Raw genomic sequence first — 16,217 nt, forward strand, 5'->3', positions numbered from 1 at the left:
TGAGTTTCCTCTTGCTGCTGCAACAAATTGCCAGAAATTCCATGACTTAAAACAACACAAATATATTATCCTGCAATTTCCCAGAACTTCAGACACTGGTCTCACTGGTTTAAAATCAAGGTGCTGGTACAATCGTCCTCCTTACTAGCAGCTCTGGGGAAGAATCCAAGCTATTGCAGGTTGTTAGCAGAATCCAGTTCCTTATGGCCATGGGACTGAGGTCTCCACTTGCTTGGTGGTGGCCAGTTGAGAGCTGCCCTCAGCTACTGCCCTCCTAGTGGTCTCTCTCTCCCCTTTGCCTGTGGCTACCCCATATGTCGAAGCCAGCAGCTGGGAGCTGAACCTTTCCTCTTGGGATCTCTGTCATCCCTTCTGCTGCACCTCTCTGACCCCAGCCAGGGAAAGCAGAGAATAAAATAGGGAGATTTCCCGGGGACAAAATAGGGAAAGTCTCCCTATTTTAAACTTTGTAACCTTAATTCCATCTGCAACGTCTTCCCCCCCCATATAAAGTAACCTGTTCACAGATTCCAAGGATTAAGTTATAGACATCTTGGAGGGGCTGTTCTCCGGCCTACCATAGTCCACCCTCTGGCCTCCAAAGAGTCACATTCATCCCACATACTTTCATTCCATCCCAGAGTCCCCAAAGGTTTCATCCCATTACAGCATCAACTCAAAGTCTTAAATCTCTTCAGCTCAAAAGTCCAAAATCTGAATCATCCAAATCAGAACTGGATGAGTAATCTGTTAAGTACAGCTCCTGGGGAAGAACTTCTCTCCGTCTGTGAACCTGTGAAAATAAAGAAGCAACATTTCTGCTCCCAACATGCAGTGGTGGGACGACATAGGATAACAATTATAGACATTCTAAAAGGGGGAATTGAAAATAAAATAGAGTCATTGCTCCAGAGCAGCTTGGAAACCCAGCCCAGCAAACGCCATTGGGTTTCCAGGCCAGAGCTTATCCAATGTCAGCCTCAGCTTTGCCCTCTGGGTCAGATGTCAGAAAAAGATAACACTGGAAATGCCTCTTGTAAGCTGGTGGGGGAAGAAGCCCTGCTTCAGTCCACTTTTGAGTATCATGCAAACGTTGTACATTTCCACCTGCAGAGAACTACAAGAACAGAACTGCATTTCCACCTGCCGCGGAATTACAAGAGGCAAGAGTGGAACCTCTGGTGAGGGATGGCCCAGGATTTGTAGCAATCAACCTGGGCTGTCCTGTGGCCAGATCTCAGGGAGGACTTAGCACAGGGAATGTGGTTGAGTAAAAGGGCATTAACAAGATTTGCCCTTCGTCCACCATGAGCCAGCCACCGTCTTAGTAGACATGTTGCACTGGCTGAGGATGCCAGGCTTAGTAAAAATGGAAAATTATGTGCCCAAATTAACATTTGCCACAGAATGCCATGGCTCCCTGCCGGGTCCTGTCCTTGGTTGGAGCCTGCAGACCCCACCCCTGCATGGATGTGCATGGATGGTATTTGCACAGGCTGTTCACCTGGAACTTACCCAAGCCTATGCCTGAACTTTATGCCTTGCCCTTCGCATTTAAAAGTATGCATTTTTAATACTTTCCATTTACGTTGCATGAGCTGCTTTTTTGCTGGAAACGTGTTGATTATGTTCCGTGTCCTTATTTTTTAAGTTACAACCCATGACTTGCTGCTATAAGCGTGAAGGAAAATAAATTTACAGAATTACAACTTAAGGAAATATTTTACTAAAATAGATGAAGAGTAAAATTTTCATCCATTTCAGCCTATGTTTGTTTTCTGTTGTATATCCAGATGTCACTTCCAAAGATTGGTTGCCAAATTCTTCACACTGCTAGTTACATGCTGATGATATCATGATTACTCACGTCAAATATGTCTGTTTACCTTGCTAGACTGTGACCTTCTAAAGGTCAAAAGTCAGATACTCTCATCAGTTTATCCCAGGACTTATCATTGCGTATGGAAGAAAGCAGGCATCCAGTCAAGGTTGACTGCTTTGTAGATTTGAAATTATTTATCTCTGCTATTTTATCTTCCTAGAATGATTCCTCTAAAGCCCATATCTCCTCCAAAATTGAACCAAACATTACATAATAGAGTAAAAAATTAGAAATAATCTGGATATTCATTAACAGAGTATTAATTTGAAAAATTATGAATTGTGATCTATTTTTTGTTGTTGTTTTTGAGACAGAGTTTCACTCTTGTTGCCCAGGCTGGAGTGCAATGACGCGATCTCAGCTCGCCACAACCTCCACCTCCTGGGTTCAAGCGATTCTCCTGCCTCAGCCTCCTGAGTAGCTGGGATTACAGGCATGCACCACAATGCCCAGATAATTTTGTATTTTTAGTAGAGACAGGGTTTCTCCATGTTGGTCAGGCCGGTCTCGAACTCCCAACCTCAGGTGATCCACTCGCCTCAGCCTCCCAAAGTGCTGGGATTACAGGCATGAGCCACCGTGTCCGGCCGATCTATTTATACCATGAGATACCAAAAGTCATTCAATGATTGTAGCTACCATCATGAACAGAGACAGTGATAAACTTTGGAGACATAAAAGCCAGTTGCCTGAGGAATTGTTACGGTAAAAAACAGAATGTTATCTACACGGTTTATTAATACAAGTGGAAAATTATCTTGAATGATAAATACCAAATGGTCACAGTGATTACCTTAAGGGAAAGCAAAGAGTGTGGACATCACTTTCAGTTCTACATTTCCCCCACTCTGTTAATATTTTTACATTAGTTTTAGATTTTTAAGAAATAAATGACTAAAATTGCCAACGCTGCTGTGAAACCTTCTGTTCTTTCCTCTCGCACGTTTGTGGAAGACACATTTCCTGTGGGGTGCTGGTAACCCGCCTGGTATGTTTCTCCCCTCTGGGCTGGAAGGTCTCTGGTGGAGCAGCTAGCTGCTCAGCCAACATTTACTGAGAAGAAACCAGCCCGACCCTGAGCAGCTGCCCTGTGTCACTGCAGATCCCCTGTGATGTCCACACCATTCCCAGCAGCACCTCCCGGATGAGGAGGCCAAAACGAACAAAGCGCCTTCACAGCTAAGTAGCGCAGCCATGTGTACTGCACCAGGTGCAGGAGAAGCCACCTTTGTGAACATTTTGAATAGTGAGAAAGCCAGCCACTCCCTTTTTGCAAAGGAGCTACAAATCAAAGGGATGAGCCCTCGCAGATTTTGTGGGAAGAATGAAGGGGATGGACAGACTTGGAGGGTCTCATGCTGCCCCCAGCCCTGCACCCTCTGCACCTAGAGAGAGAGGCTCTGGCTGGATTACTGTCACTGCATTAAAGGCCAGGTGGAGTCAGCAGACCCAGTGACTGGGCAATGACACCCCTTCGTTCCCCGCCCCTGGGCACTCAACGAAGAGGACAATCTTCCCGCACGGAGGAAAAGGATGGGCTTTTTGGACAATAATTTTGGAAACCACAGACAAAGTCTCCCAAGGCCTTGTGGGAGGACACGAGGCAGAGCTGCTGTTTCCCTGAGGAGGCAAATACATTGGATTTCTGAAACCCAGACTGTAGATTTAGGAGAGCAGCCTGCTGCTCCAAGCAGGGGCTGCTCAGACCACTTATTTTGGTGAGATGTTTTTAGACAGTTTAGGATCCCAGCCTCAGAATATGCTGCCAGTTCTGTACCTCTAGCACAGAAAACAAACAAATAAAAAACATGCATAATGTTCATATAAAAATTTATAAAACTTGGAACAAAATATCAGGAGTTCACAGACACCCTCCCGGATCCTATGTCTGAGCTTCAGATGAGAATCTAGGTCAGGGGTTGATCATGCCAGAGACCCGTTTCTATATGGCTTCAAGTAAGAATAGGTTTTACAGTTTTTAAAAGGTTGTTGAAAGAAAGAGGAAGAGAAGGAGAAAAGAAAAAGTGGCAGAAACCCTGTGTGGCCCTCAAAGCCTAAAATATTTATTCTCTGATCCTTTACAGAGAGTTTTTAACTCCTGATTTAGGTGTTCACGGATAGAAGATCTCTTTAAAATTTAATGTTTTTAAAGCAAAAGCGAGTGCACTTTGTGGAATCAAGAAAAGCATGATTGGCATAATTTCTCATTCTCACACTTACTCAGATCAGGTAAGTTATGATAAATTCAAGCCATCGAGGATGTCAGGATGTTCTCCATAGAAGGGAGCTAAGTATAGGCATCAAACTCCAAAGAGCCAATTTTTTGCATCTTTACGTGTAATTAATACTTGAGAATCGATCTGGCTGCTAATAATATGGCTCTTTGAAGGGGTGGCTATTAGGTCTGTTCAATCTCTGCCTAACTAAGCAAGAGAGAGCAGGCAGGAGAGGCTGGACGTTCTGGAGATCTTGTTAGTGGGGGTGGCTGTGCTGTTGAATTATAAGATTGTCATGAGTTAAAAAAATTCCATCCATTTTTGAGTAGGTCATTACATGGTCAAAAAATTAAGACGCTCCATATTTATATTCTACTTGTGAGATTCCCCCTCACAAGTTTAGTGTTATTTCCCATCATTTGCTGGTTGACTGTTAGAAGCTGAAGGCCATTGGTCCAAAGACCATCACTGGTAGGTGTAAGGGCCATGGTCCCATCCTGTTAGGAAGAGCCTGGGGCGTGTTGTTCAGAGTCTATACATCACATAGCACACAGCAGACAACCACGTGGCTTCATGGCCATTCAAGAAGTACTTTACCTTTCTACGTTGAATTTCCTACCATGGGCTAAGGTCATGGTTCTCACCTGTGGAGTGTGTTCTCATCACCTGGAGACCAGTGGAACACACTGAGAACTGGGCTAATGGAAGTGTAGGGGAAGGGCCTGCGCCTTTGTATTTTAATCCAGTTCCAAAGCTGATTCTGATGCAGCAGAAGAGCATAGGTTTGAGAAGCCACAGGCTGAGCACAGGTTAGGTGCTAGGGAAGCACATGTGCAGATTAGATCCTCATGGAGCCCAGCTATCCAGAGCAGGCCTCTCAGCCTCGAAACAATTGGTGTGCTTTGTGGCGGGGGCAGTCCTGAGCATTGTGGGATGGTTAGCAGCAGCCCTGGCCACCTCTACCCATGAGATGCCTGTAATGCCCCCAACACTCACCCAGCGGTGACAACCAAAAATATTCCCTGGTGGCACAGTCACCCTAGTTAGGAACCACTGGTCTAGAAAGAGTACTGAAAAGAACCATATACTCTTTCATCCAGTCAATATCCAGTGAGTTCCTACTGTGTGCTGCATGGTGGGGAGCACAAACAACCAAATAAAATGATGCTCCCCTACCTCCTAACACCTTGTGGGACCAAACTCAAACATTGCGTGTTACAGGTGCTCTAAGAGAAGCTTGTGCCTGGAGCTATGAAGGAAGGAGTAGCAGGGCTGAGGCAAGGCTTAGAAGGTAGAAAAGGCTGTGCTTGGATTGAGCCCTGGCAACTGCAAATGTCAGAGTCAATGGCTTCAAGGTGGAAGGAAGAACATTCCAAGGGGAGGGATCAATGGGCCTGGGAACCCCAGACAGCCTCTCCGTATCCTTGGCCAAGTGTCCAGAGGCTCTCAGCTCTGCTCCCAGATATCCCCGGGGTCGGGTCTGGTCTCTGGTCCATGCCATCATCTCTGGTGTCTTCTGCCTCCCCGGCCTGCCTTGCTGGGTTGCACTGAGGCTGTACTAAGTACGTGGCTTCATATTTCGACTTTGCCTTGGGACTCTCTGTATCACTTAAACTCAGCTCTATTCTCTAGCATGCTCCAGACAGCCTACCCCACTCCTCAAACTGGTGTATGGTCTCAGGAACCCAGGCCAGATCCTGCAGAGACCCAGCATCTGGGCTCTGCTGGTTATGAATTGGAAGATGGGATGAAGGAACTCAGGGAGTGCTTGCCCAGGGATGTGAAGGGTTGGGCCACCTGATGGATGTTGATTATAGCAGGGCTGGACCCAGGGCTCAAAGACATGTGAATTGGCTTGGTATGAGACAACTCCAGTGGAGTCCAGATCCTGAAGGCCAAGGAGAAGGTGAGGGAGAGAGGAGAGGAGGAAACGGACATAGGAAGACAACCTAGCCTTGAGCCAGGCCGTGAAAGCTCTTCCTCCAAGCCTGAGGTTGTAGACGGGTGAGAAACTGGGAAATATCTGACTGTCTCCAGGCCACAAAATTGTGCTGTTCTCTTCAGCACTCAATCAATATTATGAACAATCATAAGAAAGTTTATATCTTGTGCTAATTTTACTCTCAATGCTGTATGCTATCTTCAATTGCATTTTCTTTTTTTGCAAATTGAAACTGCCTCGAATAACTCAGGATGGGGCTTGTAACACAGGTACAGTTTAAGAAGCCAGTATTCAAATGGCGGAACAAACATATGATATTTATTCTGTAAGCACGAAGCACAGTCAGTCACAGAGTAAACATGCCCCTGCTTTCCTGAATTCCAATCCGATGGAAGGGCTGAATTCTGAATAATAACCAACTATGTGTCACACACTCAGCTAAATGCTAGGTATAAACATAAGAATGACATGCTTTCTACTCTCCAGAAACTCCCAGTGCATTAATTAGGTCACAGCCTAAATAATACCAATACAAAATCAATGATATCAGTAAAGGAGGTTCAAAGAGCTAAGAGTGTGTGAAGGGAGAGGCTAATTACAAATACATTAATTACCCAATATCTCATTCCTTGGTTTTCTCTGTGGTTTGATCTTCAGTATCCTGGCCATCTGAAACAGAGACACATCTTTCATGCAAAATGCCACAGTCATACAGGTGAACATATAGTCTGAGTTCCACATTGGGTCCTAGGAGAGCACTGAGTGATGGAGATGCAAAGAAATGAGATGTCAAGCAGCACAGAAGACAGGGGAAAGGAAGCAGTTTAGTTGCATTTAAATTTAAAAAAGATTGGTCTTTTAATTGGAAGACATAAAAATGAATTGTTTCACTTTTTATCTATTAAGCAAAAAGATTATAGAATCCACTTTTAGCAGGAACTTCCCAATGACATAGCAACTGACAATTCAGTCACGATTGTAAAGATTACTAATAAGGACGAGATATTATGCACATTTTTGTGCTTCTAACAAATAATCTACAGGTATTTGTTTTAATGCTATGTTTATGCACAGAATTTTTCCATACCCATTTCTAACCAGACATAGAAATCACCTTCCTCATGATGGGCAGAAGATGGTTTAAGTATAATGGGAGGGAGGAACTTTCTAGCTTGGACATTGATTAATTGTCAAACACTAAGGACCATGATTACTATTAACCATGTAGTGAGCATCACAGAAGGTTATCAGGGTGTTTATTTTTAAACAGTGAAACATCTTGTTAAGTTTCACTATAAAGGTGTAGAGACAAAAATTTGAGCTGTGTTCAAGTCGTGATGCTTACAGCTTTATCATGTATGGTTAACACAATTATGTTTCAGTCATAAGCTGACATGACTTTACCTTAACACGTTGATCAAAAGTCTTAACCAACAACAATAAAAAACTGAAATTTGTGGTTGAAAGAGTAGAACTTGTGTTTGTGGGGAAGAGGGAGGAACAGGAAACCCTCCTTACCACCAATGTGAAAATCAAAGATTCTCTTAAGATATGTTTCACACACTGAGGTATAGTTGATTAAAAGTGGAAACCCAAGCCCAAAGACCTGTAGGAAACCATTACCCATTGAAAAGAGACAGTTCATATAAAAATGTATACTGAGCCTCATCATGCCTGCAGACAGTATGATAACCCTCTCTTGAAGTCTATATCTTAGGTGCTGTGTGGGTATGAGTGTATCTCAGTTACTCCCCTTCTCTGCTGAGACCTTAAGTTATTAATCTGTCTCATTTTTCAATATCTTACACATTGTAATATAGTAGCCAATTAATAACTTTTTAAATTTTGGAGGAGACTGGACTAGAATGGAATAGAAAGTAGAATAAAGGAAAATGCTAAGATTAGTATTGACAGCTTCAGATGTTAAGTTGTTCATTTTGATTATTTCCTGTTGGTTGGTCCCATACATTTAATGATTACCAGTGAAATTAGGACTGATCATTAAAAAGTTTATTGGTGAATCAGGAAGCAACCTGCCTCCAAAGAAAGGATACTCGAAGGAAAGACCGAGCACATTAGTCAAAGAAGAGCTACAGAGGGTTTTTTCAGATCAGGGTGTATACACGCTACCCTAAGTTGTTTGCCAGCCTGAATTTCATTAATTCTATTTGGAAATAATAACTCGCTACACTAAAGAGCCAAACATAATCACACATTGCCACACAACATTCTTCTGGCCAAAGAGGTCTGATTCAGAATCTTTGACAAACTTATTATTTTAACAGCTTCACAGCTCAACCTGGTGAAAATCATTTCAAGAAGGAATGAGCTAAAATGCTCCTTTAAAAGGGCCATTCTTTTAGTTTAAAATAATATCCAAATGCCTCTCACCACCTTTTCCCTAGCAGAAAGTTGGTTCCTCTCTGGCATGCACCACGGATTGTGTCAGAAACAAAAGTTGGCCATCACAGGATGGAATTTATAAAATTTTACATAAAAATGCTGGCAATATTTGCCTAGTTATATTATCTAAGAAGCTGAGAAATTTTGTTTATATTTGAAGATCAGCAAATGCCAAAAATACTAATTTGAATTGTATAACCTTTCCCGGTGTTACACAGAAGTGCCGCTGATAGAGCCTGTCTTAATACGTCTGTGGAACTTTTTAGGTATCAAAAAAAAAAACCATATTCTGCATTCATATTTGACATCAGGCCTGAAGCCCTTTCTTTCCCATCTTCACAGGTTTTGTTCCAGCTCCTCCTCAGCCGAATGCTAGGTAGAGACATAGGACTGACATGCCTTCTATCCTCCAGAAAGTCCCAGTGCAGTAATGAGGTCACAGCCAAATAATTCCAATACAAAATCAATGGTGATCAGTAAAGGAGGTTCAAAGTGCCAAGAGAGTGTGAAGGGGGAGGCTAATTGCAAATAGATTGATTCCTCAAAATCTCCGTCCTTGGTCTTCTCTGGGTTTGAGCTCCAGTATCCTGGCCATCTGAAGCAGAGACACACTTACTGCATGGCCTTGGACAACCTCTGAGGCTTGGTTTTATCATCTGTAAAATAGAATTTACTACAACAGCAAAAGATGTTGTGAATATGAAATGAGACTACCTGAGTCAATTATAGTGGGCTGGAGATTCATTTCATTCAACTTCTTCGACTTCTCCAGACTCCGTCCAGGCTTCCGGATCCTTGGGATCTGCCTCATGGCTGCCCCAGCAGTCAGTAAAGAACACGACCCTCCTCCCAGCCAGACCCTCTGTAGAGAACTGGGGTCTGAGTTCTCAACATCAGCATCAGTATATGCAGCTTATCTGACTCTAACCCGGACATTCTGAGTCAGAGACTCCAGCATGGAGCCAGCAGTCTGTACTGCACGCACCCTGCGGAGGATTCTGATGCTCCCAAAGTTTGAGAATCATCCTTCTTTTTCTACCACTGTCCCCAAGGTCCTTAAATTCTTTCAATCCCTTCGTACCACCCACTAACTCACCTCCTCCAGCCTCCCTTTTACAGGTTGTGTTGCCTGTAGTAAGTCATTGCAGAAATTCTCTACTGGAACCATACGCTAACCGTGGGTAGGAGAAGAACAACATACTCTCAGGTGGTAGAATAACTAAAAGCACCCCAAGATTTTCCTTCGGATTATCTCTGTCTCTTGTAGGAGTAGAAGATCTCTCTGCTTCGTAGCCGCACATTTCATTACAGTAGGCCCCGTCTGTTGCCATTAGCTCAGCATGTGCTAGCACAGAAAAGAGCTTGGAGCCGCTCCTTCCCATAAGAGGTATCATGCACATCCCAGTGACTAAACTGTCACAGAAACCTCTAACTATGTCCTTAGAATAAATTCCTAGAAGTCTACTTCTGGCTGGGCCAAGGTAGGTATCTTTGCGGCAGACAAATTTAGATGTCTAAAATATTTCAGAAGTTACAAGCTCTGTCTTTGAAAGTGTTTCAGACCTCTCAAAGAAGAATCCTTGGAATCCAAAAGCTTCTGATTGTACATGAAGTAAACCTAGAAGACTTTCTGAAAGTCCCCCACCCTCCGTGGTCATGAGACTCACAGATCCCATATTAGGAATTCTTCATTGTCTATTCCAGGAGTGGCATTACAGACATCTGTGACTTACCCAACTCTGGGATGTGTTTTGTGGAAGCCATCCCTATTCATTAAAGATATATTCTTGATAAGCATTCGGAAAAAGTGGGGAAAAAAGCATTTCCTTTCAAACTATGAGAGCAGATGGGCATGGAAAGACATTCTTTTGGTGACAGCCGTAAAGACTGCTGACGTGTCCTTTTGCTTTGCAGGAATGTTAGTTCGGCCGGAGAGGAGGCCCGCAGAAGGATGAGAGAGTGTGATGGGCTTACAGATGCCTTGCTGTATGTGATCCAGTCTGCGCTGGGGAGCAGTGAAATCGATAGCAAGGTTGGTTGTGTTTGCATAGATTAAGCATGTTCGAGAATAAAGACTCCCACGGGACTCAACAATAGCTAACAACCCCGGAGAGCCGATGCAGTAATTCAGACTTTCCTTCTGAACTCTCTCCTGGTTTCCTTATAAGAATCCAACACTTTTTAGACTGGGCTTCTAATTCTAGCATGGAACTAGATACCTGACTTCTGATTAGCCATGAGTAAATATGCAGATTGTTCTAAGTTACTCAAACCACAGGTATTCCAGATGAGTGTGTAAACTTGAATACCACAAGCTTCTAGTTTTTATTTAATGTAATCCACTTTCAAAAGAAAAGACAAGATGTTAAAACTGCCTGCTTTTTTTTTTTTTATTTTTTGCAACAGTCTCGCTCTGTCACCCAAGCTCTGTCACCCAAGAGCGCAGTGGTGCAATCAAGGCTCACTGCAACCTCCACCTCCTGGGATCAAGTGATTCTCCTGCCTCAGCCTCCTGAGTAGCTAAGATTACAGGCATGCGCCACCATGCCTGGCTATTTTTTTTATTTTTAGTAGAGATGGGGTTTTACCACATTGGCCAGGCTGGTCTCAAACGCCTGACCTCAAGTGATCCACCCACCTCAGCCTCCCTAAGTGCTGGGATTACAGGCGTGAGCCACCGCGCCCAACCTTGGGATTTGAATAATCCCATATTCTTGTAAACTTACTTTTTAACAACTGTTGATTATATTAAGTACCATTTTAAAAGGCCTGCAAGGTCTAAATAAATGTCACAGTGCTAAATAAATGTGGCTTCCCAACAAAGTAAGTCACTGAAGTCTATTCAGTGTTATAGTTCACAAGCCAGAATAGAATTGGATGGGCTTCTCCAGTGTTTGAGCTATTTTATTTAGTCTTCAATAAGTTTGATTCATTCATATAAGTTTGTAATTTCATAATATGCTGTTATAAACACAAACTTTACCAATAGTCATAAAGTAATGCAGGTAATAAATGTGATTTCTTAATAAGGATTTCTCAAGAGCCACCCTTATTGACATTTTGGGGTGAATTATTCTTTGTCATGGGACTATCTTGTGCACTGCAGGGTGCGTAGCAGCCTCCCGGGCTTCTGCCCACTGGATACCAGTAGCAGCCCCCATCCCCACCCCAGTAACAAACAACAATGTCTCCAGACATTGCCACATGCCCTGCAGGGAGCAAAATTGGCCCTGGTTATGAACCGTGGCCTTAATCCTATGGTTCTCATTCTGATTCTTTATTAGAATTGCCTTTGAAGTGTTCATGTAAATACATCTGCCCAGACCCTATTGCAGTCCTCTGAACCCAACTGTCTAACTCTGGTCACAAATTTTTGTACCTTTAAAAGTTCATCAGGTAATTTGATGTACATCTTAGAATAAGAACCTGCCATGGTAGATAGAGCTTTAATATGACTCTCTAATTGGGAATCTGGTATAATGTAATTTAGTTACAAAGTTAGATAAAGAGCAGATAAACCTGTTTCTATCCATGTAGTCATTAATTGGTTGTGTCTATAAGTTAGCAAAGCACTTCCCAACCCTGACTACACATTAGAGTTACCAAGAAATTTAGAAAATCACTGATGCCTGAGCCGTACTCCCCGAAGATCTGAATGCAAGGTGCCTCTGGGACGTCAGCCATTTGAGTACTAGTTCACCCCCATCATGAGCACCGCTTCTCATCTTTTAACTTCTGCTCAGCTGGGTTCACATCCATTCCCTGACTGTGTGTTTTTAGTTTCAGAGATGAACATAATGTAACAAAGAGTAAGCATTCCCCTTTCACAGAGCCCTTACATGACCAATTTAGACCATTTAGTATCATCGACAGGAAAATTAAATTCCTAAACAAATGTCCAGTCAAGATGTCTTGAATGTTTAGAAATGCTTGTTAGCATAACAGACACGTGCATTTTCAAGGGGCTCCTGAAAGTAAATCACTGAAGCGGCAATGCTCAGCATCGTCATATTCAGAGTGGTGAAAGAGTGAGTCACTGGGAGACTATACCTTTTACTGTGATGGCTACGAAAAGAGCTTTGATACTAGCTGGACCGTGCAGCTGAAAATAAGAGTCAATAGCCTCATGCTTCGGTTAAGTGCGGTCACCAGCACCAAAGGTTAAGGCATCCTTCAGAAGCCGTGGTTCAAGAACCAACATGGCACAAACATCTTCTTTCTGTCAGATGACCAGATTCGTAAAACACTGGGAGACCTTGTACGTCATCTTTTCTAATGTCCACATTTTCCCCCAAAGAGGAAGTTGAAATAATTGGGAGTATTCAGGGCCGGAGTCAGAAAACCCAGATATACCTGGTGGAGTAAGAAGAGCCCTGAGCTGGCATCAAGACAGTGCCAGTGGACTGTGCCATCTCCACCTCCCACTGGCTGGAGCACCATATCCAAGTGACCTCAACTCTGTGACAAGGAGCATACTCATAGCTGAATGCCAAGGCTGTCCAAAGGGTCAGATGTGATCAGCTACTCAGTAGGCGATTCTTTGGCTGGATTGTGCTGTTGAGTTTTAACGTATTATTATGGTACCATCATTTTCCACTCAGCCCTCTGCTTGGCCGCTTTTGAGCTTTCACAATAACAACTTGAGGGTGAGGGGGCCGAATGAGTACATCTTTTTAAGGCCCGAGAAGTTAAAACATAAAAGAGCCTGGATTCCCTACAAGCTTGTGGCTCTGGTCCTATAACTGGTCCAGTGTGTTGACAGGATGACATATGGTAGAGCACTCTACAACTTCCAAATTAACCCTTTCCAAGAGAAAATAAGGAACCAAAATGACCCTGGTAACCAAAAACAACTGCTGAAAGCGCTGCTGACAGCAATGGATGTCCCAAGCAAAGCTACTGGCTGCCACCCTCCTGCTAGGCTCCCAAGTCTTTTGTCTTCTCTTTCTTCTCATCTCCTTAGAGAAAAGCTCTTGAATTAAGTAACTCCCAAACCAACCCAGACTGCAAAACCCCAGGAGGCTTAAATGAAAGATAAATGTGGTCCCTGTGACCTTCCTTCCCCCATTCCTCCCTCCCCACCCACCCCCATCCCTACTTTCTCTCCTCCTAGCTTCTTCCCAAATCATCTCCCCAGCTGCAGCTCGATTATAAAGCATTTTTCACAACTGCAGATTTATTCCCCAGTAGTCATTTGTTAAACAGAGGAACAGCGATGCCTCCGGGGAAGACGAACAGTGGGATGAGAAAGAAGTTTATTCTCCCAAGTCTTTGATGTAAGAAAAATCAGTTTGAGCTGTTTTAAAAATCATTCTGACTTATGCCATAACATTTTCCTTTCAATGAGAGTCGTTTCTCTCTTTCATGCATTGCCCTGAGTTTACCTGCTTTCATGCCAGTCCACGTTTTGATGCTGAGAGGATGCTTGGAATAGAAAATCAGGTTGACTCAGAGCGTGTGGGATTAGCAGCCCATGACACCTTGAAAAGCTGACAAGAAAGGTCTGGAATGACAGAGGCTCCAGAGATGTTTTCTGAAAACTGGTTTTCCTCATAGATTTTCACGCCCTCGGTAATAAGTACAGGACACCCGCTACCTTTCACCAGATTCCAGCCAGTGGAGGGAAGCTGTGCAGGACTGCGATCCCAGCAGCCCCGGCCCATTCCAGTCCCACCCCAGGACTGCAGAGAAGCAGCTCAGTCTGGTGGGAGGTACTCACAGCTTTAGCTGTCCTCGCCTTCACCTGTACAATGGAATTGTATTATGTGCCTTCGCGGCTGGCTGTTACGTAGCAGGTGCCTGAAAAAATGATAGCCAACTTGGTAAGATTCTTCAAATAAAACTTGGCTCAGTTTATTTTTTTTTCCCGTGATAATTTTGCCACTTTTAAAAATTGGATATTTTTCCCCTCTTTCCATGGTTCCTGGAGTCAAAAGGTCAGCTTTGTCTTAACCAGCAAATGTTTTCTGCAAAAGGTCAGAGAATAAATATTCTTGGTGTTGTGGGCCATACTGTCTCAGTCACAGCCATGTAATTCTGCATTGTACCATGAAAGCAGCTACAGATCATTCATAAACAAATGGGCCTGGGTGTCCTCCAGGAAAACAACCTGTCATGCACAACCAGCTGTGGGCTGCATCGGACCCCTGGGCGGCAGTTTGCTCACCCCTCTTCTCAGCAATCACAAGTTATTACAGCTGGTATTTTAGCAAATACTTTTGAGCAGACACTATTCAAAAAGCTGTATCTATGAACTTATTAACCCTCACTGTTGCCCTGTACATGATACTGTTTTTGTTGTTGTTGTTGTTGTTTTTCTCAAGAAGGAGTCTCACTCTGTCACCCAGGCCGGAGTGCAGTGGCACAATCTCGGCTCACTGCAAGCTCCGCCTCCTGGGTTCACACCATTCTTTTGCCTCAGCCTCCCGAGTAGCTGGGACTACCGGCACCCGCCACCACACCTGGCTAATTTTTGTATTTTTAGCAGAGACAGGGTTTCACCTTGTGAGCCAGGATGGTCTCAATCTCCTGACCTCGTGATCCGCCCACCTCAGCCTCCCAAAGTGCTGGGATTACAGGCGTGAGCCACTGCGCCCGGCCTGTACATGATACTGTTAATATGACACTCTATTTACAAATAAGAAAATAGAAGCACAGAAAGATTAAGCACTTTGCCCAAGGCCCCACAGCTTGTGAAATGGTGGGCCCAGGATCATAAGCCAAGCCGGCAGCCCTAGATCACATGCTCTGGACCTCTGCACTGTGCTGTCTCCTGCCATTGTTAATGATACAAACCTTTGAAGAGCATTTGCTGTGCCCCTGCTTTCTTCCCAGTACTTGCGTGCTGTGTTACTTTCCTGCTGCTGTTGTAACCAATGACCACAAACTTGGTGGCTGAACCCAATGCAGGTTTATGATCTTATAGCTCTAGAGACCAGGGGTCTGAAATGGGTCTCACTGGGAAGAACTTAAAATGTGGTAAGGTCTGCGTTCCTTCTTGAGGTTCTTGGGGAGAATTTATTTCCTTCCCTATTCCAGTATCTAGACCCTGCCCACATACCTTGGCTTGTGGCGCCTTCCACCATCTTCAGATCCGGCCATGGCCAGCCACATCGTTCTCACATCACATCACTGTGACTCTCCTGCTTTCCTCTTTAATGTACAGGCCCCTTGTGATGACACAGGCCCACCCAAACAATCCAGATAACCTCCCCATGTGACAAGCAGCTGATTAGCTTAACAACTCCCACCTCCTCCCAACCGCGTGACCTAACATATTCGCAGGTTCCAGAGATTAAGATGTAGACCTTGTGGGAGGGCCATTATTCTGCCTACCACACACATACTTTAGCTCACCTAATGCACAAGCAACCTAAGATGTGGGTCCCGTTTTGACCATTTTTCAGAGGAGTACACCGTGTCCCAGAGATGTCCAGTGCATTGTCCAAAGTCCCACATCTAAATCGGACACCTAGGGCTCTACAGGTGTGCAGCTCCACAACAGGTGGCCTTAACCACTGTTTAACCTTTTGGCTAAGAAAACATGAGTGTCAGGCATCTCAAAAAAATGTAGACTAAAAATATTTATGCCCCCAGATGATCACAGCCCCTCACTTTCCTGGGATAACCCTGGTTTGCACCTGTGGCCTTGACACTCAGAAAATGCTCTGGTGGGCAGTGAATGTGTCCCCCACCAGAGCTGACCGAAATTCTAAGTCTTTGACTCCTCATTATCTGATCCCCAATCCCCAGCCGGGGAGTCAGAGGTGGGGCA

The 16,217-nt window shown here is 44.1% G+C and overlaps 1 protein-coding gene and 1 long non-coding RNA gene across 6 annotated transcripts in view; one reads left to right on the plus strand and one right to left on the minus strand.

The window, feature by feature from the left end:
* LOC105489509 (catenin delta 2) overlaps window positions 1-16,217 on the plus strand; it is a 936,482-nt gene that overhangs the window by 781,584 nt on the left and 138,681 nt on the right. For all 4 annotated transcript variants that reach the window (XM_011754343.2, XM_011754340.2, XM_011754341.3 and 1 more), the window contains one exon: window positions 10,358-10,475. In XM_011754343.2, coding sequence (XP_011752645.1) covers window positions 10,358-10,475 — 118 coding nt within the window. The remainder of the gene's footprint in view (window positions 1-10,357; window positions 10,476-16,217) is intronic.
* LOC139363550 (uncharacterized) lies at window positions 670-15,581 on the minus strand. Of its 2 annotated transcripts, none has more exons than XR_011624192.1 (4): window positions 15,504-15,581; window positions 14,163-14,242; window positions 6,655-6,709; window positions 670-793 (listed from the first exon to the last, which is right to left on the minus strand). It is a non-coding gene; the product is annotated as an uncharacterized lncRNA (long non-coding RNA). The 2 variants fall into 2 exon arrangements; XR_011624191.1 differs by lacking the exon at window positions 670-793 and adding an exon at window positions 1,629-1,671.

This window comes from Macaca nemestrina, chromosome 6, assembly GCF_043159975.1.
Source record: "Macaca nemestrina isolate mMacNem1 chromosome 6, mMacNem.hap1, whole genome shotgun sequence".
Classification (NCBI taxonomy): domain Eukaryota; kingdom Metazoa; phylum Chordata; class Mammalia; order Primates; family Cercopithecidae; genus Macaca; species Macaca nemestrina.